The 23,552-nt window shown below is 37.1% G+C and overlaps 2 protein-coding genes across 12 annotated transcripts in view; one reads left to right on the top strand and one right to left on the bottom strand.

Annotated features, from left to right (window-relative positions):
• The first annotated feature begins 63 nt into the window (after positions 1–63).
• Positions 64–8,098, top strand: LOC139980080 (G2/mitotic-specific cyclin-A-like). The gene is made up of 8 exons (XM_071991458.1): positions 64–728; positions 1,831–2,095; positions 3,146–3,288; positions 3,776–3,999; positions 4,503–4,713; positions 5,166–5,276; positions 6,067–6,200; positions 6,794–8,098. The coding sequence occupies exons 1-8, from the start codon at positions 531–533 to the stop codon at positions 6,849–6,851; spliced, it is 1,344 nt and encodes a 447-aa protein (XP_071847559.1). The 5' UTR covers positions 64–530; the 3' UTR covers positions 6,852–8,098.
• Positions 8,099–8,995: 897 nt separating this feature from the next.
• LOC139980077 (probable phospholipid-transporting ATPase IA) overlaps positions 8,996–23,552 on the bottom strand; it is a 54,040-nt gene continuing 39,483 nt past the window's right edge. For 10 of the 11 annotated variants that reach the window (XM_071991445.1, XM_071991447.1, XM_071991450.1 and 7 more), the window contains 14 exons: positions 21,827–21,909; positions 19,904–20,009; positions 18,953–19,141; positions 18,450–18,524; positions 17,646–17,768; positions 17,310–17,450; positions 16,767–16,823; positions 15,904–16,011; positions 13,891–13,979; positions 13,037–13,138; positions 12,799–12,840; positions 11,508–11,590; positions 11,212–11,255; positions 8,996–11,051 (listed from right to left, as the gene is read on the bottom strand). In XM_071991445.1, the coding sequence (XP_071847546.1) occupies positions 10,983–11,051; positions 11,212–11,255; positions 11,508–11,590; positions 12,799–12,840; positions 13,037–13,138; positions 13,891–13,979; positions 15,904–16,011; positions 16,767–16,823; positions 17,310–17,450; positions 17,646–17,768; positions 18,450–18,524; positions 18,953–19,141; positions 19,904–20,009; positions 21,827–21,909 (1,311 nt within the window). In that variant the 3' untranslated portion in view covers positions 8,996–10,982. The remainder of the gene's footprint in view (positions 11,052–11,211; positions 11,256–11,507; positions 11,591–12,798; positions 12,841–13,036; positions 13,139–13,890; positions 13,980–15,903; positions 16,012–16,766; positions 16,824–17,309; positions 17,451–17,645; positions 17,769–18,449; positions 18,525–18,952; positions 19,142–19,903; positions 20,010–21,826; positions 21,910–23,552) is intronic. The other variant, XM_071991453.1, reaches the window with a different exon arrangement.

Below are 23,552 nucleotides of genomic sequence, written 5' to 3'. Positions count from 1 at the left end.
GTCTAGTGTCGACTACCCATGCATTGAAAAGATACAATGCAACAGCTGACCCTAGAGCATTGTTTGTATTATATATATATTTTGGCTCGAAGTCTAAACCGCTTGTACACCCATTCCGTTGAGGTCAGCCCGTTGTAATTTCTGTGGAACCCATCTGGATGCACTAGGAATTTCATGAATTTTTATTTCTTTCGTTTTCACATATATTGCAAGCTGAGTATCGTTGGAATCTTTTGAAGTCAGCTACAATGAACTTTTCTTTCAGCGCCAAAGTGGACTATTGAGGCGCCAAGTACATACAGTACGTAGACCAATGGAACGTTCAGTTCAGTATTAACGGGTTCGAGTAACTGCAGCACGTAAAAGTATAGCCTTCCAACCTTGTTCTATACTATATTATCACATACACGCCAAAGTACTAGTAACAGTAAAGTACATTAGACTAGAGAAGGCTTAACCACCATTGCTTCAACGTTTGCCAAAGTCTATCTTTTTCTGTAAGCCAATCCTCCAGCGGTGTTACCAGAGCGATGTCTTTTGTATCCGAGGAATACCCCATGTATGAAAGCACAAACCTGAATCATAACTCTGCACTTCAACAAACGAGGAAAACCAAAAGAGAAGAAACAACGATAAGGGGAAATGGACCTCAGGCATGCAAACGTCCCGCTCTTGGCATTATAACCAATAATGTTGGGCGCGTCCAGCCTGCAAGAGCAGCAAAACAGGTAGCTCAGACTTTAAGGATAATCTTATTAATATAAACTTCGCTTATTCAATCTTAAAGTTAAACTCAATCCTGGTCTTACACTTACAGGTACACGCTTGCCTATACGACTAACGTTAGCCTAGGCTATGTCATTGGGCTATGGTAGGCCTAAAACGTTAGACCAAACATAGGCTACCGTAGTCAGGCCTAGTTAGGTTTAACAAGGCTAAAGGTAGTAAAGCTAGGCCTAACTTAAGACTAGCAGGCAAATCATGTTTATGCAACCAAACCATTGGAAAACTAAGCCTGTTAGTTAAATCGCAGTAAATCATGGCAAGCCGGCCATTTGTAGGCGAAATCCTAGCCTCTGGAGGCTAAAGTTACACTACAGTAATGTTTGACTGTCTATAGACGGAAAATTCGATTAATCGTGCTCCTTCAATTCAGTCCATTTCCAAAGACCAAAATAGTATGGGCTTCGGTAACTTGGTTTGGGCTTGACCTCGTAATGTTAAACACTAGCATAATTTCATTGTTATGTATTGTATGAAGGTATACCGTAAATTTGTGGCATAAGATGCCCATGCTAATGTTATTTTAATAGGCGTGGTGCGAGGTCGAACAGGGGTTAACTCCTTTTATTTGATTATCGGATGCTACAGTATTCCACGGTACAATAGCCGAAATGCTTTCAGAGGATATGGAGGCAAATTCAGCATGAAAAACATGTTTCCATATTGCTTACAAGCTCACTCAATCAAGGAATCCTCCCTCCTTTGAACCCTTGCCCAGCTGAAAAGTTCTTCTCTCCTATTTGTGGCAAAGAACTGCTTAAATACTGGACTTGTGCCCTGAACACAATTGCAGTGCCCAGTCACGATTTTTAACCAAAATATACAGTATGGGGCAAGATTGAAATTGTTGGAGCCTGTTGGAGCCCTGAATCACAACTTACAATGTACTGTAGAATGACTGATGGTTGGGTTTGGTGCCTTTTCCTTGGTGAGTACTTGGCGAGCTTGGTAAATGTGAGGATTAAAAGATATCTTAAAGAATGCTGAAAAGGAAGTTTGCTTCCAAGTCAAAACCGAACTGTTCATTTTTTTATTTTATTTCTGCAGGCAACTTTTTCTGGGAGATTTAACAGCAATTCTGAGAATGTTCCACCTAGCTTTGACGGTTGTCAAAAGTCCAATGGATTTGTATTCCCAGGGTCATCTACAGATCTTGGCTTTACCATCCATGTAGATCCAATCGAAAGCCGTCTTGGTCATTCTACAAACGTCAACTCCCAGACAGAAAATGAGACGTCCCTTTTAAATCCAGCTGTGACTGCACTACCCCGACCACCGTTAACATGTCTGGAAAATGTGGACATCGATTTAGGTAGGTACTGTAAAAGTATCATGAGACCTCACTGTACAGCAAAATCAATCATTTTTACCGTCCGAAAGTAACCATGAGTGTTGCCAGTGAATCCTACAAAATAGTTTCAGGTTGGAATTAAGTATTCAAATTTTGTGTAGTAAAACTCCTACCACACTCTGCGTAAAAGCTGACAGCCCCCCTCATATGCAGGGGCTGTGGGACCTGTTAACTTCACCAGTTGACCGTGCAAGTTGCTTCTCTGTCCCACCAACCACATGTTTTCCGTCACTGGGCCGGGGTGAACTGTCTCCAAACTAGTTTAAGGAATATGATAAATCTGTAACAGATGAATAGTGCAACTAAAAGAATAGTCCAGGTCAAAATTTTGTTTTGATTTGTAAAAGAGGAACATAATCATTATCATTGTGCAACAATGACGTCACACCTGTTTGCCACAAGTTCACTTTTGGTACGGAAGGAGGCAACTTCAACTGTCAATATCTCAAAAACCATACATGGGAAATTGAATGCAAATTTCACCAGAATGCTTAGATTATGTTCCTCTTTTACCTTTCAAAAATATTTTGACCTTGACTATTCTTTTAACTAAACTCTAAGGAGAGCAATACAAAGCAAAAGACTAGGAGCACAAAGCCAGATAATTCTAGAAGAATTCAACCAGGCCTACTGCAGTGAAGACCTCTGATAGGCCATTAAAACGGGAGCTAGCAAGCAAGGAACTAACTAGTCCGCCCCAAAAAGTCCCTTAAATGAAATGGAAATTAATAAATCTGCTGGGAACAGTGAACAAACCAGAAAGTCCACTAGATGGGTATCAAAATAGGCTACCAGAAAACGCAGATCTGTAAAAGAGCAGTTGTGGTAGTATGAGTGCAATGCAGACACTCATCAATGGCTTCACTAAAGACATTTTGATCACCGGATGTAAATCCTACGACTCCTATCTAATGAAGTCTCTAATAAAAGAGAATTTTTTAAAGGTTTCAAGGGCTGGATACTCCATGATCTGCAGTAATAAATGAACTTGTGATATTTTCTTCTCGCCAGAACCGTCTCCTATGGTCCTAGATACATCACTGACAGAGAACCAGTTACATTCACAGACGGACAGAGAAACAGACCGCAAGGACAGTATTTATGAAGTCTCGGAATACGCAGAGGAGATTTTCCAATATTTACGGGAAGCTGAGGTAACCGACTTGATTCTGTATCGAAAGAAATTTTCTATGATCTGTTACTTGTAACCATGTTGCAAAAATGAAGTCCTGCATTTTTCACACTCTGTAAGCTTCTAGCTTCCACTCTCTTTAAATTGTCATTATGTGGCCCATTTTTGCCAGATGGGCGTTGCAAGTCGATAAGTCATGATGCGTAGTGAAACTTTTGTGGCAATCGGTTAGTTCACAAGGTGTTACAAATGCCTGTATTCAAAACATAGCCAGCAGTTGTTTTGGTTGCGATGTTAATGTTGGTATGTAGTCAGTCGTCATCATGTGTAAAAGATGATCTTAGACAAAGCCATCAATTTATATTTCTGTCCTAATAATTTATAAAAGAGAAACTGCATTAAATAGGAGTTAGAAAAAAGATCAAAAATAATTTTAAATAACAATCTTAAATATTTGCTCTTGTAGAAAGTGAAATTTATTGTTAAATATATTTCTTCCAACATTTCAGCTCCGAAACAGACCCAAAGCAGGTTACATGAAGAAACAGCCAGACATCACTGCTAGTATGAGGTGTATCTTGGTCGATTGGTTGGTGGAAGTTGCCGAAGAGTATAAATTAGCCAATGAAACGCTCTACCTGGCAGTCTCTTATATAGATCGGTTCCTCTCTCACATGAGCGTATTAAGAGCCAAACTTCAGCTGGTCGGAACGGCAAGTGCATTCATAGCAGCGTAAGTAATCAACTTGCAACTAGTATAAACAGCCTTCATTAAAACACATTCTTTGCAGTGGTTGAAAAATATTTGGACATTTTTTGTTGTCCTTCCTGCATCAGTAGCCTTCATGAAAAAACAAAGATTGTCTTATTTTCAAAGAAGGTTACAAATTCCTGTGAAGTCGTTGCATTCATCCTGCAACATAACCCTTCATACAAAGAGAAACATATTTTTTTGTCCTTAGAAGTGGGAGGGGTGTTTATCTGGGGTACTGTAGTTGCTTTCATACTGGACAAGTAGCCTTTGTAAACAAGAAATAATTTTGATTTAATTTTAATAGTCTCGTGAAGTACAGTAATTATATTAATCCTGACCTGAAGCTTTTAGAAATAAAAACATGTATTTGTCTTATTTTATGTTGATGTTAAACTTTTCCCTACTACATATTCACTCTCATTTATGTGAAGAGATTTTCGCATTTTTGATTTTTAATCTACTCTACCATTTTCTTTTTGTAGTAAATTTGAGGAGATTTATCCGCCAGAGTTGAAGGAATTTGTTTACATCACAGACGATACATATAATTCCAAGCAGGTCTTACGGATGGAACACATGATTCTGAAAGTACTGTCCTTTGATCTGGCTGTCCCGACAATCAACGTTTTCCTACCCCGGTATATCAAGGCCAGCGACGAAGGAGTCGACGCAAGATTGGGAGACTTAACGAAGGTAAAGTGTCTCAGTTGTATATATATACTAGGGTAATAAATATATTTGGATTAGATCCCAACTGCCTCTAGGTTTCATCCGGAAGGCAGAGGTTTTTAGACCAAGAAATAGCTCTAAAATTCAAAACTTCTTTCTTGGGAACAGAGATTAATAGTCCATCAAATCTACAACAAAACATTGCCATCTGACGTCGCATTGATCATGTCAAAATACTTGGTGGGGAAACTGGTGGTTTTGCAAAAACTTGTCTGGAATATATAGTCATTTTGACTCTTCTTCGGAGCAGAGAAGAATTATCCAGCAACTCAACAACCAAACATGACATTTGACAGCAGTCTGAACGTTTCATTTACTGCCTCAATGGTCAATTTGCAAGGAATGTGAAGAAATATTTTCCTGCTTCATCCAAAATTCATTAATTTTAACCTATTATAATCATTTCTCTTTATTAGTATTTGGCAGAACTCTCCTTGCAACATTTTGAGTTTGTAAAGTACCTTCCTTCTATGGTAGCTGCTTCTGCAACCTGTCTGGCTCGACACACATTGCATCTCCATGCTTGGGTAAGTTTAGCGCCATCCTGCACCCAATAGGTTGTCCTTATGGGATGGGTGTCTTAAAACTGTCAGTTCTATAATTAAGGTGCGTAATTAAAATGTCCTCACAGATGGAGTGGTAATGGATTTAACAATGTTCCATAGAGGGTGCACACCACAATGTGATGTACAAACAGGATATGATGTAAACACAAGTTGGGGGTGTGCAATACAATATTTTTTTGTGTTATAGGCATTTTTAGCAGGATGGCTTGAAGAATAGTGTCACCCTTCACTGTTCTATGTTACAGGCAGGGTGTGCACTGTAATGGCTTTGTGTTACAAGAAGGGTGTGCACTGTAATGGCTTTGTGTTACAAGCAGGGTGTGCACTGTGATGGCTTTGTGTTGCAAGCATGGTGTGTAATAAAATGGTTACAAGCAGGTGTGTACTAAAATGATCGGTTGCGAGGAAACTATAAAAAAGTGTGCACTGTGATGGTTTTGTGTTACAAGCTGGGTGTGTACTTAACCGATGCAAGGAAACTTTACCGTTGCAAGTTAACTTTAAGAAAGTGTACTTTAATGGTTAGCAATATTATTTCTTGTTTGTGGCTACATTTAATAGTCTCCAGTTTAGTTGTTTATCCTGCTTCTCCTCGTTTCGCTGAGTGCAACTCGTTTCCCTTTATGAAAGCCACTATTTACTGTAGACATAACCTTCATCAAAACGGGTCGCCAACGGGGGATAAAACTTTTTATTTTAGGAGATCATCTCATTTGAATTGTAATGTAAAATGTTCTAATTGCTTTTACAGACGCCCCAACTATTCCACGCAACCACTTATCAGTTTGAAGACATCGAGGATTGTGTCGGGGAGTTACATCATGTTTTCAAAGAAGCACCCAGTTTCCCTCAGCAGGCAGTACGAGATAAATACAAGTCACAAAAGTAAGTACAAAGTCTTTTGTTACCAGAGATGTTGTCTTTCTTCCTTTTTGCTTTACACAGATTGGTTTCAATTTTAATGATAAAGTGCACCACATTTAATGAATGTAAATCACAAATCAATCTGCAATATGATTTGCATGGCACACCTATGACAATTAACATACAGGACAGGTCATGCATGTTTGGACGCTGTGGCTGGATTCATTCCAGCTGAATCTGCTGCTTGGACGGTACATCAACTCTAGGCTATGCACCGAGTATTCTCATGAAATTTGTCTTTTAATTGTTCAGTACAGTTGTTGTAGCCGTCTCTAATAACTTACAAATCTACATCAGCAACTGCCTATCAGGAGAGAAGGTGGGGAGGGGGGGGCCAACGGTACACCCATTACAAATTATCAACTATTGGGGAGTATGCAAGCCTGCCCCAATATGGCATCAATACAGAACAGTACTTCTTGAGCCCTTGCATGGAACATTGTACTGCTGTGTGTGAGAGGGAGGGGGTTTCAGTGCTTTGAAATTACCCCAGCATATTACAGTAACGTTTATCAGTATTTGCAGATAGTTTTCAATCTGTCCTTTCCACGTAGGTACAACAACATATCGCTGACTACAGTCCGCGAGGATGTTCCCACCCTTTGCTCATAGGACATCTCCAAATTAAAGGAAGGGGAGACATTTTACAATCATGTCAGAGGTGATGATATTTACTCTCAGCAAATCAATTGACCATGCCAAATTGATTTTTAAGTGACGTAAAGAACTGTTTGACAAGCTTTAAAAGTTGAAACCAGTGCTACAAACGCTGCTTGAAATGACCAAACGTTAAATGAATGCATATCACAACACGTATCTGGTTGCTACGAGATGACCCTCCTGTGTCTGTAACCGGGGGTGTCCACCATTTTTATCAAAGGTAATAAAGTAGTCCGTTGATGCTGAAACAAGATGACTTATAGGGGGTGGTTCCTTCAACAGAGGAATGCGTTTTTAAAATGAATCTTCAGTATTACAAGAACGGGTTTTTACCGGACAGTTACGGCCCGTTGCATTAAATACGCCAATTTGAGACAATCGGAACGCCACTTTGGTGTTTTTATAGTCCTTTTAAAATTTCTAAAACATTTTTAAAATGCTGTTGAAGATTTTACAGTAGTAGTTTTAAATGTCGTTTTAATGTCAGTCATGTTTTATAACATGTTTAAAAAAAGAAATGTTGAAATAGAAGAAATCTAAATGAAGAGTGAAATTCCCAGGCCACAAAAAGAATAGGTAAGACAGCTTTTCACTCTGTATTTTAAATTAAATTTCGAAGAGCCAGAATGATTTTAACCATGGCATACTAATAACCATGAGTGAAACATGCAGTATGTAAATCTGTGTAACCATTGATCAACGTTCATTGTCCGATTTTTGTTGTGATGTCACTGCCACCTGTGTTCTGTACTCAAACGGTTTGATTAGCCAATTAGGGATAGTTATCAAAGTTATAAATATTCATGAGATTGGCTCCTTGACCTTCTTGATGCAGAAATACTAGGTTTACCTCCTTTTTAGTTTTCAATTATGAGGTAACAATTTAAACTACTACTTGAGATTATTTGTGGTGTCGACAAATCAATCATGAATTGCCTACTTTCGTCTCGGCTAGGTTTTTATTGTATTCATGTGGTTTTACAATGTCGTTGGTTTGTCGATAGGACTTTTATGTTATGTATATCAACATTTATCCTCTTTTTATTTCACAACAAATAGACAAACAGTAAGAGGAATTATTTTCACCACTTTTCAAGTCTCTGTAGATAAGTTCAATCCTGTCTTAAAGACCATCTTAACTTTTCATTTGTACATAAGTGTTACTTTATTTGTGGAAATAAAAAAGGAATTATGAGAAATTATATTAGTTTATTCCTTCATCTTCTTCTTCTTATATGAGGATCATCAATACTGCCTTAAATCTTTGAACAACTACAGTACTGTACGGTGACTTAATAGGGACATAGGGGACTAAAATAAGTGTCCCAGATCTCAAAATTTGATATTTTATCTCGAAATTTTGACTTAAAAAGTAAAAAACAAAATTCGTTCCTATGTCCATATTAAGCCATCATAGTACTGTCTATTACAGGTAAATCTCTGAAATTGGTAGTTGACAAATTTGGATAGGAGTACATACAAACTACAGAATGGCTACAATTTCTGACAAGGGTTGTTTATGTTACACTTTACAGTGGAGAAAAAGGGCACTACGGTTTTTATGCCAAGTGCAAAAGGTATTAATTCAAGGAGTAATGAAAAGAGAATTTCTATTTTAGCCAGTAGAGTTTTTATGCCCTAGCATTTCTCAGCAAGTGTTGAATATCTAGATCAGATTGTTTATACTGTATATCACATACTGTGAGTGATTATTCATAACCACAGGCCAAATTACGAAGGTCAAACCTGTATAGCGATGAAGGATTTGGTCAAAATATTTGGAGAAATGTACCCAGATTAGGACTGCTCAATAAATAACTATGTGATATTAGGGTGGGAGGAGTGCGGCCCTGTAAAAATTTGTGCTTCCCTGTTGCATATGTGCTTCCCTGAAATATGTGCTTCCCTGTTGCAAGAAAAACTGATATCCTAAGTTGATTAGTCCTTGTAAATACTGGTAACTGTTTTTTTCAATATACTTATTCAATTCGTATCTGTTCCGATCGTAGGCTACTGACTTAGATACACAAACGTCTCTTTGAACAACATTTATATAGATAATTTAATGTTCAGAAAAATAGCACAAAACAGTGGTGGATATTTACTATTAAACATGAATTTAATTGTTTCATTGCAATACATTTCATCTAATACAGATATTGCACATAACGATCTACAATGAGTCTGATCATCCTACATTATACAACAAGATAGCCTTATATCAAGTCAACGATTATCTGCTCGCCACATCTAATAATTGCATACATGATTAAAAGCATCTAGTATTCACTGGTGCTTAGGTAAACCCTGAAAACGAGGTACACTTGTATAGCTCATAGAAGTGTCCCCTTGATAATGCGACTTGTATGATTGACCCGGTGACCCCCGACCTTAAACCCATTTTTATTTACATACAAGTAAGACAATGTGCAAAACAGGTACAGTGCTGTTTGACCGACCTTAGAGGCAAAAACATCCCATGCCCAGGTACACACCCAGTGAGGAAAAAGCTCACTTTGCTTTCAGTTTAGAGGAGTTTTGTGACTCACACATTGTATTAATTACGTTCTTAAACCACCAAGTTTCAGTTCCGTAAGGGTATGAGGTGGGTGGCATGTTAGGAGTATTTTAGCACAAATTGTCAATGATATTAATCTCGTCCCTAGAGGTCAGGTAACGAGTTCTTTAAACAATGAGTGTCTTAAAAAGCACCCTTAGAATATGTATGCATGCTAACATTGTAGTAGAAAATGCAGCATTGATATCTAACAGAGTGATAGGGTAGGTGGCCTAATGATACAATGCTACGACTAATATAGCTAAGACTCATTGGGAACATGATCAAAATTAAATGGTAGCAAAAATTACTTTAGTGATCCAAGAATAAATCCAGACAATTTATGTGACAATTTTGAAAGAGAGAAGCACAAGGAACTAACTTTTGAACATTGATAGTTCTAATTCTAATAGCTAGTAATATTTACAGAAATTATAATTCATCTTAAACATTGCATATCTGCCCTGACGCATGGTCACCAATATCAATACCATTATATTGGTATGTACAGAAGAAAAGTCACAAAGTAGCAGTATAAACATATTATCCAAAAAGAAATGATTAGAAACAATACAACAAGATAATGACCCGATAATTTTATAATGTAATACTCAGTGTGGAAAGAGAACAAAACGTGCACCTTTTTTATTGGGATTTAATTCATAATACTTCAATCCTTATAATGGGTGGTAGAGATGATGTAACAATAAAAAATACTGATAAGGAAAAAAGGTCTCGGCCGCTGATGGCCAAACAAAAACTTTAAAGCAGTCGCATCTTATTGGAAATGGGTTTAAAATTGCATGTAAAACTGTAAGACTCGTAGGTTAGAAGTGGGAAGTTTCTAATTAACCCATAGTTAAAATCATTTGTATTGTTATGTGGTGAGGCATAAGCAGTCAGTTACATATAAACAATAAGTTTCACCGTACGATAGGAAAGTTTCTTGCTGGAGCGAAAGGCTGGCAAGAAACAACTTGTATATTAATCGTGAATGACTACAGGGGAGCACTTTGTAACTTTGCCAGACTGAGCATGCTCGGATTGCCATGGCAACTGAAGTCACACCCTGTTAAACAACCATGAATATATATATATACACATATATATATATATATATATATCAGCTATTAAAAGATCATTGGTTAGTTTTGTATTATCGTTCAAAACGTTAAAACGACACTTCTGGAATGAACAGAAATGCCTGCTTTTGAAAACAAAGGGCACATGACAAGCTTAAACGTAACATCATTCTGTGTGACCTTTTACATTAAATACTGTTGTTTTCCACAAATACTGTTAGTCTCACCCATAGCCCGTCCACAAGTGTTCCGTGAATGCCTTTAAAATGCTTTTTATGATTAAAATATTTTGTGAATCCATATTAGAAATTTTCCAGTCGCCAACAACAGATCATTTATTATAAAAGAATAAAATGGTGAATACAACTAAACAAAAACATGCATAATACCATAGCAACCAAACGGACAACCCTGTCAAGGAAAGAAGGATAGAGAGCAGACGTTCTAAGTCTCTTCGACAACCACAGCGCCCTCGGGTCCTTTGGTTGTATCAAACACTCGAATCACATCAGCCTAAAGTAAATAGAAAATGAAATATATATATATTTATATCAGTGACCAAGTTAGATACGGAACTAAGGCATTAAAATGGTGACTAAAACCATAGAGAGAACATGACATCACCCTCAGTACCCCCCTCCCCCCGCATAAGGAGTGTTAAATGGTTACATACCTGGCTAATAACACCATGTTCTTCTTGGGAGAAAGCGTAGCCGTCTGAAAATAAAATGGAAAGTGTAAGTGCAGTTAATGAATTATAGCCTGGAAGGAAATTTACCTAGATTTCAGCCATTCTCATGTTTAAATACAATTTGGAAGGATTAGGTCAGGTTTAGGAGACCCTTTCTACAGATATCCATACTACCTGAAACGTATCACAATACTCTGGGTTACGGACAGTATTCTTTAACGTTAAGTCCTATCTTCGACATGTTTCACATTATAAGTAAGAAAGGAAAGTAGTCTTACGCCTCATGGAGTCACCATCCCTGGCAGGACGAGATCCCCTTCGTCTGAATAAACGGGTTAGGAGACGGGATGTCTCGTTGAATCTACGGAAAGTCAAAATATCGCAAGAGTTTGAACATTCCCTTGCTTTGGACATCTTAGACTGAAACCAATCAAGACATGCCTCTATGAATAGTTAGGTGAGCACTGTCAACAGTATCAACTGTCTGCAATCGCTAAGACAATGTATGTGTGTATTAATACAAAATGTGTGTGTATGTGGTTTGTTAATCTTTAAATGTACATATATGCAGCATTACTATGCTAACAATTTGCTTCCAGGACTCTCTCATTAATATAGGATAATGTGCAGTGGAATACATTGTACTGTTACAGTGAATGGTCTCCAACCCTTCTACAATGAAATGTGCCTAGTGTAGAAAGCAGCAGAAAAGTGATTTATCCTTGGACTCAATTTACATCAGTTCAGAAATTTTTCAATGTGTTAGGTTTTTTGGGGCAAGAAGTTGGTTATGCTGGAGTGTACAGTCCACTTCAGAAGGCTCAGCAGCAGTAGACTACTACAATCTCTGTGGGATACAGGATAAGCTTACCAGTAAATCAACAGTCGCTAGTGAGTAAAATAAGTGCAGGTTAAGCATGCAACAGTGTATGATGTCAAGTGGCTTTCCGCTTGCAGAAAGGCATTTCAAGAGAACTTGACTACGAAACCATATAACTTAGCTGACTCTAGTTCCAATGTTCAAACCCATCCCCTGATCACACCATATGTTAGCACAGTATTGAACAGATGGAACTGTTGAAGCCGACCCACCACACCATGTTTCTGTGAGCACCAAACAAGATGTGTGTCTGTGTGCAAAGAGAATGGTGCTTGAGCATACAACATGTGATGCATGTGGTATGTCTCTTGAATATTCATAAAGGGCGTGTATCTTGAATAGGCATTAATATGAATGATATAGCAGCTAATTTGCAATGCTAATACTGTCCTCTCTTTTCATGCTTCAAAGCAATTGCATTGAAGATATAAACTGTTTCTAACCTGTATCTTACATCATTATGACATTCCTACTGTCAGCCATTACCTACACCCACTACCCATGTGCTTGATGTCCGGTTCGGTTTGTTGCACTGTGCTACTTTGTTTGTGGTGCTCTTTTAAATACTTCGGTGCCTCTAGATGTGTGTGAGGTGCATAGTAGGTGCCTTGTCCCCGTGTCACCTTTGTGCCTTGCTTCTTAGCTATTATTTAGTGTTTTAAATGACTTGAAAACCCACCAACTCTTACCTGTCCACCACTTCGCTTGCTCGGCTGCCAATTTTTAGAAGGCTGCGTAATGGCCAAATACCAAACATTTGATTATAAACCATCTGTTCTATTTAATACTCCCTACATATGTTGCTATTTAACTATGTCGTACCCATACACTTAAATGCATAAAACACATAATAATGCTCATCGCAACAAAAACAAGGACGAAAAACAACTTTTAACCTTCCTGAAGAAATGACATTGGCAACGTTACCTTTTCTTGACGGATCTCTTTACAATCTCCGTAGGGTCAATATGACGAACTTCTGCTTCTTGGACTTCCTCTGCCAGTGTCTTGCGTAGGGTTCGCCTCAGTCTGTCAATCGATTAATCGATCAATACTTTAGTTTGAGATCATAATAAGACAAGCTATCATGCTCCTTGATGCCACTCAATGTCACTGCAATATATCACTACTAAACCCTATCTATGAATTATTATCAAGATTCTGTATACTTTGTTACAACTTGCAACACAAATTCCTATCTTTAGGAAGCCACTGCATTTACTGCAACCTGAATGCTACTAAATCAATACAAATTCTTATGGATACAGTATGTTAGCATATATGTTTTGCAAAGGTATGAATATGGCAAATTTGGTGTTTTTTTTGTGAATGATTTTATCACTGTTTTTTTAATATGTAAATTCATTCATTCACAGAGGAAATAATATTTCTACAAAGAAGGTTCCATTTTGATGAAATTCAAAATTCATAGAACCTAGATACAGTAGCTAAACAAACAGTCTAATCAATAAAGTGCAGCTTGCAAAGAAAACCTGCCAGTCAGCCAGTCAAAATAGGTTACATCAAATCAACCATATCGCTTGAGTCAAGATGGGGGTTTCGGCTAAAAACGTGCAATATTTTCCTCTTTAAGATTTCTCAAAGCTTTGAGACAAATCCAAAATGCAAACAGATCTTTCTTTTAATTATGAAACCCAGGAACAGACTGTCACATACGTGTTGAAAGATTATTAGAATATAAAACTGCTTTCTTTCGCCAAAGACTGAATTCAAAAATATCGGTCGATTTTGAGAAATTACACAAATTATCTTCTACTAACCCTTTCCATACAATATCTCTGAAAAGAGCGGCCACTGTTATCAACAGGAGAAGCATCCAGAAGATACCACAGCTCATCACAGCTTGAAACTGAGGGGAAAAAAAGACAATTACTTCATCTACAATGTATAGAGCATGAAAAACTTGTAATGTACAGGCATGAGCTTTTTCCGCGAATTCGCAAAATATCCATGATTTCTTTTCTACCTCAGGGACAAAAACTATTATCCTAACAGACTGTAGCATACGCAAACTGGAGCCTATACCACAATTTTTGCAAAGTTCTGGATTTTGTTTTTACCCCAGGCTCATCCCTGAATATACTGGACAACTACCAACTAAATAAGAACATTGTTGTCATGCTGTTTGAAAGATTTCATAGAAGAAAAAACCTGTTTATGTTCAATTTTAAGAGGAGTTCAGATTTACATTGCAATGTAAAAGATATTTAATCATCCTGGTAAAAAAAAAACGTCATTACTTCATGTCGTTTGAACATTCATTTTGGTACAAAATGTAGAAATTATGTAAATTTCACCATATGTTGTTAGAACATGAAAAAATGACCGTCCACAAAAAAATCCAAAACCACCACCATGGGAAAGGTACAAGGGCAAATATCTCTAGGGAAAAGGACTGACAAGATTGAAATAAGTTGAATAACAGTATTTTCCAGAGATCTACATTGACCGCCTGAAGTAAGGCTACAAACTCCACTCCATATTATAGTATGAAGTCCCTCCATATCTACTACTCGATTAAAAAGTGTTTTGGATATTTTGGTTATGTGGGGGAGCGTTGTTGTTAAGGCAGTGGACTGGTGATCTAAGGATTACAGGTTCGAGCCCTGGCCAGATCATTGTGTTGTGTCCTTGGGCAAGGCACTTTATCTCCATTGCCTCTCTTCACCCAGGTGTATAAATGGGGACTTGCGAGGTAACTTGTAAATATAGTTGCGTGCACCAGTTTGTGGCTGCACCCTATGGGAAGTCCCCCGGGGGACACATGGTTGTGGTGCACTGTGGTGCCCCAGGAGAGATGATTGAATTGCGCACACTTTGGTGTGTAGGTGTGACAAGTTACCAATGACCAAGGCTAAGTTGTCAAGCGCTACGATCTCGATGTAGCAGTGCTTTATAAGTGTCTAATATGTATGTTTTCTGTGTTTGAAAGTCAATAAAGGGCACGTTTGTTTCCAAAAGTTCTCAACTTTAGGCAAACTGGCCTAGTGTCAAATCAGCAGCCTGGAATTATTTTGTAATCTGTAGTTTGTAAGGTTTTTGCCAATAACTGCAGCAGTTTATATTTACAAATCAAAAGTAATTGAACAAATATTTACAAGCTGACCAGTTGTATGCATCATATTTAAATTTAACTCAGATAACAATTATATGGTTTACTTTTCTCGATAAAGTTTTCCTGTGATTGACAGAAGTAAAGGAAGTAATGGGTGAAGACAGAAACCCTGCAAGAAGTAATTTGCAAGTAGGAGGAATTTACACAGAAATGGGAATTATTTATTTAAGAATATATTTGTTACCTCTCTAGTTGACTCAATCATTTCATCTCTCCAAAGAAAACAAATAAGGATAACAAAATGAAAATGAGATATTTTTGCAGAAACACCTGACTTTAAAAGTTAAAGTCTTGTTGAATGTTTTTTGCTGGTGTTGATGTTATTATTGAATAAGTACTTTGAACTAAACATAGAAAAGTGCAGATGTTCATGTAGCTTAAATACCACTTAAATGGGTAAGTAAATATATGTCTATCTTAGTAAGGATGATACAAAAACTATGCTGTTAACAAGCCTAGACTAAAGAAAATGTAAAATTGTATTAAAATTAATACACAACATTGAAAACACATTTCAACCTCATGCATGCATATGAATGTACAAGCCAAGTACTTTTCCAATGTATTCCTTCATTTCTGTTTATATGAACCATGATTAGGACCTTCCAAACTATTACTACTGTACAAGCTGAATGGTCCTGATATTGCTATAACATACCTGATGGTACATCTCAGCTGTGATAGGTAAGATAGGTAACGCCACTGAGTACAATAGGAGGAATAAGAGCCAGAAGATGATACCACACCAGAGTGAGACGTGTACCGGCTATAGAGATTAAAGAAGAGACAAAAAATATCTGTAGACTTTATAATTTCACAGAAAATATCTTAGAAGAAAACATGACTAGAGAAATTTAATACCACGCTTCCCAAAAAGTATCAGTTGCAACCGAAACAGCGGGTCGTGGAAAACGAATCACATTGATTAGTGAAAAAAATGTTCTTTCTGAAAGTAAACATTCTCCCTGTCACATCCACTGCAACAGTGGAGTATATATGTATATCTATATGGATCACAACTAATCCTAGCACAAACTGGTGTTAAAGTGCATACCTATCAAAGTAATGTCCTATTTAAGGATTGGTCATTGTTTGCAAGAAGAAATAAATACATTTATGTGACACTACCCAATTTAAAAATGAAATAATATCAAGATCTATGATTGTAGTTTTATAAATATCAAGATGAGCTTTGCCATGAAGGTATCAAAATTAATGGATCACAACTACTCCTAGCACAAACTGATGTCAAGTGCTCACTTGAAGGCTAACAATATTCATTGAACCAAGAAGGTAGACTGTGAATATATGTCAATTTCTACCATCACACGAGAGGAAGTGATTGAAGTGAAGTCTACATTGTTGTGATACAACAATTGACAATTTACAGCTGACTGTACTGCAGGCTTGGAGTATGCACTACTATTCTTGGGAGTCACATGACAGACAGATCAATTAAAGGGTATCCTATCAAACATATTAGATTAAAGTGAGTTGATTTTATAGTGAATGAATAGTTACCCAACTCCAGGCGTCCATCTCAAGACCAGCTTTAAGGGTGACCACTATCACTACATACTAGAAGTAAACAGAAACACTTAAGTTATACTATAACACACTTAGGTAACATATTGGAAGTAAACAGAAACAATGAGTAATACCATAACACACTTAGGTAACATATTGGAAGTCAACAGAAATACTTAAGTAATACTATAACACATGTTACAGAGCTGTTATGTTTTTATTCCATTTGGTACACAAGATCCTTTGTTATTATCTTCCTACTCTCTCATACACTTGAAGTTTAGTAGCTAGGACCTTTAATTTTTCAGTTCCTTGATTGAAATTCACACTCAGAATACACTGAACTGAGCTACAAAGTCATATAACACACTTAAAACTATGTTGCTGAACACCAGGGTAACTTTAGAGTGTAGGCTATGTTACCTATAAAGGGTAACTTATCGTGTAGGCCATGTTACCTATAAAGGGTAATTTACCGTGTAGGCCATGTTACCTATAAAGGGTAACTTACCGTGTAGGCCATGTTACCTAACTTACCGTGTAGGCCATGTTACCCACAAAGAGGTAGTCTCCACTTTGTCCATTTCCATAGGCAGCATCTCCAGAGAGCGCCCCCACCACAAAGAAGAAGATGATCAATGAATGATAGACTGCGTTGGTCGTCCACATCCAGAAAACCTGGAGCGCAAAAAAATAGAACTTCAATAACGGTACAGCTGAAGAAAATGTCTTGATTCTATTCCACTATCAAAAATCTCTCTCCGAGGAAAACCTTGTATTGAGAAATTGATATTTATTTACTTACTAATGTACTGAAATAGATCAGATAGTGTTATTTGGTGAAAGTGTTAATATGCCGATATATATAAATACCTTGGTGTTGAAATATTCAGCATTCTGTGATGACTTGTAGAGTTGTGGAAACTTCTGCATACTCTCAACGCTGATGTTCCTGTCAAAGAGGCCGATGGCGAACGGTGGAAGAAGGGTGAATACCTGGAACAAGGTGAAGATTAACAGCTATTAATGACTACTAAACATAACTCATCCTCTGAAAGCTATGAATCCTGCTTGAATGGGGGGGGGGGAGGATGAAACACAAAATTATAAATATGTATAAGTTACACATTTATTAATACTAAGGGCACTACATATCACATAGCAAAAATGCTATGCAAAAAAAAAAAAAAATTGTTACACAAGTGCAAAGATATCTGGCAGGTTTTGCACGCAAAGAACGATAGTATTTTACAAATACAAAAATGGAACTAAAAGCCTTCCAAACTATCACAAAATAATTTAATCATTAAATTCCTCCCTGCCACTACATACACGATATGACGTTAAAATTGAAATATTTTTCGATTTCTGACATTTTACAAAGCCAAGCTCATTTAGAAATATCAGCATATTTAATATAATTCTATTCTACAAAATTTGAACACGATATATTACCCTGTGCGATATTTGTTATTAAGTGCAACTAAGAGTATAAGCAAACTCTGGTAAAACCAGAGACATTTGACCTGAAACTAGATGGTCACTGCTGGTGATATTTCCTAAGGCTGATGTGAGCTGGCATTTCATGACACACCCACTGATTGAGCAGAGAATTGACTGATCATATTTTACTACGTAGATATTACATAGTTTGTATAAAGTCGCTGGCCGACTTACCACGTTGTACCATGCAATGGCCCACTTGTTAAACAGGATCTGTCCAGACCAACCATTTATTATAGCGAACCAAAACTAAACAGAAAGAGAAATCAAAGATGTAATAAAGAGTCCGGTGATGGAAAGAGATGTGTTTACTACATTTAACAGTCACTAGAGTAGTCTTACGGCTATGGTTATTCAGCTTACAGTACTATTAACAAGTCCTTGTAAAGAGTCGAGTGATGGAAAGAGATGTTTTTACTACATTTAACAGTCACTAGAGTAATCTTACGGCTATGGTTATTCAGCTTTCATAACTATGTAGAAGGCCTTGCAATAAGCAAATAGGGGTATTCTACATATATTTGTAAACAATAATAAGCTATTTCTATATCACTTGAGGATACCAGTCTGCTTAATTGAAGGATCACCTTCATGACATACCACACCCATGACCACCACTGAGCTCTTTCCCTGTGAAGGATGATACCCTTCCCCTGTATTTCAGTATCAAAGCTCACCTCCATGATGTAGAGACAGATGTTTTTATAGAAGGAGTAGAGGATGACTTTGGAGATCCTGTTATAACTCCAGACGCCGTGGACCAGAATTAATTTGTGGAGGAAGCGGAACTGAGCGATGGAGTAATCAGATGAGTTGGCTGCTTGAAGCCCTTCGTTGCCACTGATACCAATACCAACATCTGCAGCCTGTAAAGGGATCACAGAATTACGAGTTACACGAGTAAGTATTACGTACACCTTCAGTATTACGTAGCATCGGTACATAATAACCATCAAATGTAGTAATCACATGGATGCATATATAACAAACTATAATACAATAAATCATTATTTTATTCTTTTAGAGAGCATGGTGGCCAATTGGCTAAGGCGTCGGACTCGTGATCCAAGGATTGCTGGTTCGATTCTTGCCAAGTGCATTACGTTGTGTCCTTGGGCAAGATGCTTTATCTCACTTGCCTCTCTCCACCCAGGGATTAAATGGGTACCTGTGAGGTAACTTGTCATTGGGCGCAGTATATAACTGCTGCCGACTGGAGGGATTGTCTCTGGGACAGGTTATCATTGACCAGGGGTAATATAACGTCTGTAAAGTGCTTTGAGACCTATCGCTGGTATAAAGCACTATATAAAAAGCATATATTAAATATTATTATATATTTTACTGACATATTCCACCCAACATATGACACTAGTGCAAGTGTTATTACACAATCTCTGGTTAAATATTGTAGCAGTAATTCATTATTACATAACGTGGCTAACCTGTACCTTCTAACAGTAACCTAATTATTTATATTCAGGTGTGCCGATACACACCGTAACTCTTTGTATTACTGATAAGCGATGTTTAAGGTCTAAATTCGTAAATGAAACCCTTGCTAAGGATGAACGAAAGTGGTGAGATATTAATAAACAATATTCAAAGCTTGAATGGTATGGACTCACTTGTATCATACCGACATCGTTAGCCCCATCACCAATAGCCAGAGTTACTACTTTAACATACTGCTTCACCAGTTCAACCAACTCTGCCTTCTGTAAAGGTGTCACCCTGTAGAGAATATTTATATTTAAATAACGATGTAAACACCAAGATATCTGAAGAAAATGGGCATCAGGAGAACTAAAAACGATACAAAAACAATTTAGTTGCTCCCCCAACCTCCTTTACTACTAGAGTGCTGTTACATCAATGCAGAGCACACATGCGTATTAAAGCAGTTTAAAGAGTTAATAGCTCAATCAAGGAGGATGTTCGACAATACACCGTTAAAGCACTTGATGCTGGTACACTACAGTACAATCCCCCCGCCATGGCGACAAAGTGAATGGTCCATTCCAGTGATCAGTTTATTACCCAGACAGTAAATGGTAAATTCCAGTGATCAGTTTATTACCCAAACAGTAAATGGTCAATTCCAGTGATCAGTTAATAATATCCAAACAGTGAATGGTCCATTCCAGTCCAGTAATCTGATACAACCTAAATAGTGAATGGTCCATTCCAGTGATCAGTTTATTACCCAAACAGTGAATGGTCCATTCCAGTCCAGTGATCTGATACAACCTAAACAGTGAATGGTCCATTCCAGTGATCAGTTTATTACCCAAACAGTGAATGGTCCATGCCAGTGATCAGTTTATTACCCAAACAGTGAATGGTCCATGCCAGTGATTTGATATAACCCAAACAGTGAATGGTCCATTCTGGTGATCAGATATATTGCTGTATGTCCCTTTAAAATACTTTTTTTAAGTCTTTTCAGTTCAGAATCGGGTAGCAAGCCAACATGTTTTTTTGTGATACATTGAACACATTAAAGTCTACAACAACAAATCACAGATACCATTGCAAACTGTATGTTATTATCACAAGTGATAATTCTCAGACTAAAAGAATATATAGTAATTTATCAGGACATACATAGATGGCGTGTACTTTGCAAAGATTTTTTAATTTTTTTTATAAAGATGGCATCAAACCAATAATGGTAAAATATTGAAGAAATGTTGCATTTTGCTTATGCGTAACAAATTTGTTTGAAAATTTTACGCTGATTCTATTTTTGTGATATTGGAGAACAATTAGAAACATGTGTAGCATACATGGAGCTGTGTGATGGGACACAATCTCAAAGCTGTGATATAGTAACAAACATCTAACTTATTATGCCAGATATCTCATTGAAATGGTCAGAAATATTTACAGATTGTTATCTCCTGGCATCTCCGTAGCAACAAACCTCCCTCTGCTATATTGTCCAGCTTTATGACAACTCATTTCATTATTACGCTTTGTCTCTCTCTTTTATAGTTATTATCACATAAACCCATTGAGATTCACAGCAATTCTTCATTCCACTATCTATTTCGATTGACTGTGGCCAAATGACTAGCTACAGATCAGCTAGCATCTTACTACTGAATATCATAATGGTATTAGAGTAAACAGATATCATGTGATAAATTGGCTAGAATAACTTTTTAGCATATCACACTAGTATCAGAAGTGGGCGGAATAAGTGAGCTAAAGGCAACCTACAACATAGCACATTAAATAACAGAGTGCCCGGATCATAGACAATGGACCAGCTAGCATTGACCTACACCATACCATGTTCATGAAAGTGTTGCCATATCACAGGATATCAATTAATAAAGAAGCTCATATCAATCTGCTAGATAACAAACTAGTATGACAACTGCCAGATTATAGAACATGAATCAGCCAGAATTAGAATGAAGCACATTATGTCAAGAGTTGCCAGATTTGCAGGAGAGAAATTAGCTAGAATCCCCCTCCCTCCAGCATATCACACTAGTATCAGAGTGACCAGATTGCAGACCATAGAGTTAGCTAACACCAACCTGCAGCATATCACAGATTTGCATGAGCGGGCCAGAGTAAGGAAATCAGTTTTGACAGAAGGGTCAAGTGCAAACTGTAAGGTCTAAAAAGGTGAGAAAAAGGGTAAATTGTCAGATTATCAAAGCAGTAAAGTTTTAAATTAGCAAAAATGTAGTCATGCAGATATAACAGTTAGATACTGTGATAACAAAATATAAAGTTGCCTTAAATATACCATTAATAAGCTAGAAATATAAATGGTGTATACATAATTACTTTCTACGATAACACTCAAGGTCAAGGTGAACAGCTTTTGATATTTAGTGAGATTAAATGTATGAAAGATTTTATCTCAGGTTATGATTGTAAATATAAATGTGTTAATGGGGATCGCCATTCACGCCATAAATAAACAGAGGGCGCTGTCTTATCCCTCCCTTCTAGCTCTACGAAACTTGACAGTTGCAGTCTCTGATATCACTGAGAATTCCTTTGCGGAATCTCTGACGGACCCTTCCGATCAAACTACCTGCACTTTAACCTGATTCACACATCGTGTGACATGATCGAACTAACATACGGTTATCACCATTCGTAATTACCCTATTTTAGCAACTAAATGTCGCTCCAACGTACGTTTGGCAACATTACACACGCCTGGTCGTGAACCAATCAGAAAGCTTCTTTGAGGTATTTTCAATAGATTAAATTGTATGAAGTTTCCAATGTGGAATGTACCTGCGATCCTTCTCGTAATTATTGAAGACGGGATCTTTTGAAACATATTTTCACAACTAGCATATATGTAGATTGAGAAACGTTACAGCGCTTTTAAACAAGTCTTAGGAGATCCGTAAACAGTATAGGTCACGAGCTTATTCACCCAGATCTACGTCACTGTTAGGATTAATGTGACACCGCCCTCTGTGAAATGCTGAAGATCCCCCCCCCAATTAAAACTGCTTTCATTTTTTGGGGCTCTGATCAGTAGTTTGGTTACACTATATATATAGACACATACATATATATATTTATTTAATTAATATCACATTCTATTGTTCATACTTGGAAAAGAAAAACCTTTTTAATTTTTATTCATGCAATCAAGGCATGTCATGACGATATTGAATGGTTTTCCATGTGAGAAAAATAAGTTAGCAAAGCGATAAAAATTTCATAAACGAAATATCCTGGCTAATTAACAGTTCTTCCTTATCTCTGTTGGGTAAATTTCCGATGAAATGTGATACAAAAATCACATACCAATGTATTTCAATATATCTTGACTAGGTACAATTCTTTTAATTACCAGTAATGAAGAAATGTCGTCAATCATTTTGAATATTTCCCATTTGCTTTTGCATGAGATTAGGCGTCTGAGGAACAACACTTTTAAAATTGATAGTATTTGCGTTAGTTACGTCCTAACTTTAACAATGATGTGTCAACATCTAGTGTTTCTCAGTTTGAACAATAAAACCCTTCTTTAATTCATTCTATATATACTGTAGAGGTTAATAGGGTAAGCTGCTCTGAAGTATTTTGAGATAAACATCTGTTTTCTGAAAAAAAAACATTCTGAAAAATCTGGGTTAGAATTATTACAGATACACACACACTCTATTTCTACGACCCACTCTATATCTATACAGAGAGCAAAGCAAGGTGCAGGTATGATGAATGAAATTTAATCCAATATCCAGTAATTTCCCCAATATCCATTAATTAAATTTATTAATGTAATAT

The sequence above is a fragment of the Apostichopus japonicus genome, chromosome 14 (assembly GCF_037975245.1).
Source record: "Apostichopus japonicus isolate 1M-3 chromosome 14, ASM3797524v1, whole genome shotgun sequence".
In the NCBI taxonomy this organism is placed as follows: Eukaryota; Metazoa; Echinodermata; class Holothuroidea; order Aspidochirotida; family Stichopodidae; genus Apostichopus; species Apostichopus japonicus.
The sequence above is the reverse complement of the archived record's forward strand: the minus strand, read 5'-3'. Positions and strand labels throughout refer to the sequence as shown.